Genomic DNA, 1,778 nt, shown 5'->3' on the forward strand with positions numbered 1-1,778 from the left:
TCCCCTGCATCGGCAGGCGGACTCTCAACCACTGTGCCACCAGGGAAGCCCAAGTCTAAGGATTTTTCCAAGTAAATTCTTCAAGGAATTTGCTCCAATGTGTAGATAAGATATCTGCATTTAGCACTGTCAGTCACTATCAGACTTCACAAGTGGTGTAACATTTCCTTATCTGATCACATTCTTTGAATAAAAGCCATCTTTGCAGTAAATGCAAGACTAAACTTCAAAGCAAGACCACAGATGGACATAAATTTCTTATTTTTAATATCTTAATTGATATAGCTTAGTATGTACAAAATAATACATATAATAATCTATATGTGTTGTAATAATTCAAAGACTTATAATACATAATTTTTAAATCCATGCATTCAGAGAATCAGGGACATAGCAGACCACAAGCAGTTTTATTGTCCAAGGTCTTTTTAAAGTTTTGTATCATGGCTAGGGTTTTGTAAGATCATATAAACACTGCATCATCATTTGTCTTGCCTCATGGCTATATAAAAGTGTTAATTTGCAGAGGACTGAGACCACATTTTACCATTTTTCTGCTTTCTCATTAGTTACCAGTGTTGGCCTCACAGCAGGTATTTACCTACCAATGAATAATAGCAGCTATAGCAAATTAATCAGCGATCTCCCTGCAGTGCACGTGTCTGCTGAACATGCCTTCATAGTCCTTGGTTACGAAACTGTATTTAAGCATTCAACAACTTCGTGACAGTTGTGTTACTCTAATTTCATGATCTGAGGATAAAAGTCTTTGTTCAGCAACATTTGAATAAATTCCACACAAATGGAACCCATAGTAAATAAGAGAGTTTGACAGATTCTGCGGAGCTAGTAGGTATTTCTGTGTTGTGAACAGTTGCTTTAAAGTAGAAGGAGGTATTTGATTTGACTTTTAGTTCCTGTTCCAAGTTGATGGCTTGCATTTTAGAATAAACTCGCCAGTTGGAACATTTGTCTCCTCAGTAGGTTTGGGGTGTGTGTGTGTGTGTGTGTGTGTGTGTGTGTGTGTGTGGTTGTCATAAAGAAAGCCATAAAGCCGTATTGCCTGGTCTTGCAGGTGCGGCTGTGTACTTTAGTATGTCTGGAGACAATCCTTTGTGGCCAAACATTGGGACACACACAGTAAGTATTAGGGTATACTTCCTAGAACTGTAGGATGGAATACTCAAAATGGGGGCTCTTCCCGGAAACTTGCAATTATGGTTTCCTGTTCCCCAGATGTCCCCATTGTGACTTCTTATTCATTGTTTCCTGTCTGTTCTCAACCTGCCTATATGGACTTATCTCCTCCCTCTCATCTGCCTGGTTGGACTTCCCTGGGACCAGGACAGTAAGCACGCTGGAGTGGGTTTTGTAAAGAAAGGGCACTTTGTGGGCCAAGTCCGTGGCTGTTCGGTGAGGAGTGAGGAATAGCAGATAAATTGGATCAACGGGGTCCCCAGTACTGCCTGTGGAGACTCGCGTTCCTGCCCGGAGTGCAGAAGTGAGGTGCTCAGCTCTGAGGACCACCCTGGGGAACTTGAAGGCTTGTCTCTTCCAGGTGGTGCCGGGTGAGGATGGGGAAATAGATGGAGCTCGGGGAGACTTCCTGCCTGTGCCGGCCTCACAGTCACTGGTTCCTGGAGACGAAGTTCTTGAAGGCACTGTTGTAGTCCTTGTTGAAGGCCGTGTAGATCAGGGGGTTGAAGAAAGAGCTGGAGTAGCCGAGCCACAGGAAGACGCTCTTCCAGGTGGCGGGGATGTCCCAGGAGCGCAGGGGG

General features: G+C 43.7%; 1 protein-coding gene across 1 annotated transcript in view; it reads right to left on the reverse strand.

Moving 5' to 3' along the window:
- Nucleotides 1-1,627: 1,627 nt before the first annotated feature.
- HTR5A (5-hydroxytryptamine receptor 5A) overlaps nucleotides 1,628-1,778 on the reverse strand; it is an 11,442-nt gene continuing 11,291 nt past the window's right edge. The window contains exon 3 of the mRNA XM_007457179.1: nucleotides 1,628-1,759. Within this exon, the coding sequence (XP_007457241.1) occupies nucleotides 1,628-1,759 (132 nt within the window). The remainder of the gene's footprint in view (nucleotides 1,760-1,778) is intronic.

This window comes from Lipotes vexillifer, unplaced genomic scaffold (assembly GCF_000442215.2).
Source record: "Lipotes vexillifer unplaced genomic scaffold, Lipotes_vexillifer_v1.1 scaffold944, whole genome shotgun sequence".
Classification (NCBI taxonomy): Eukaryota; Metazoa; Chordata; class Mammalia; order Artiodactyla; family Lipotidae; genus Lipotes; species Lipotes vexillifer.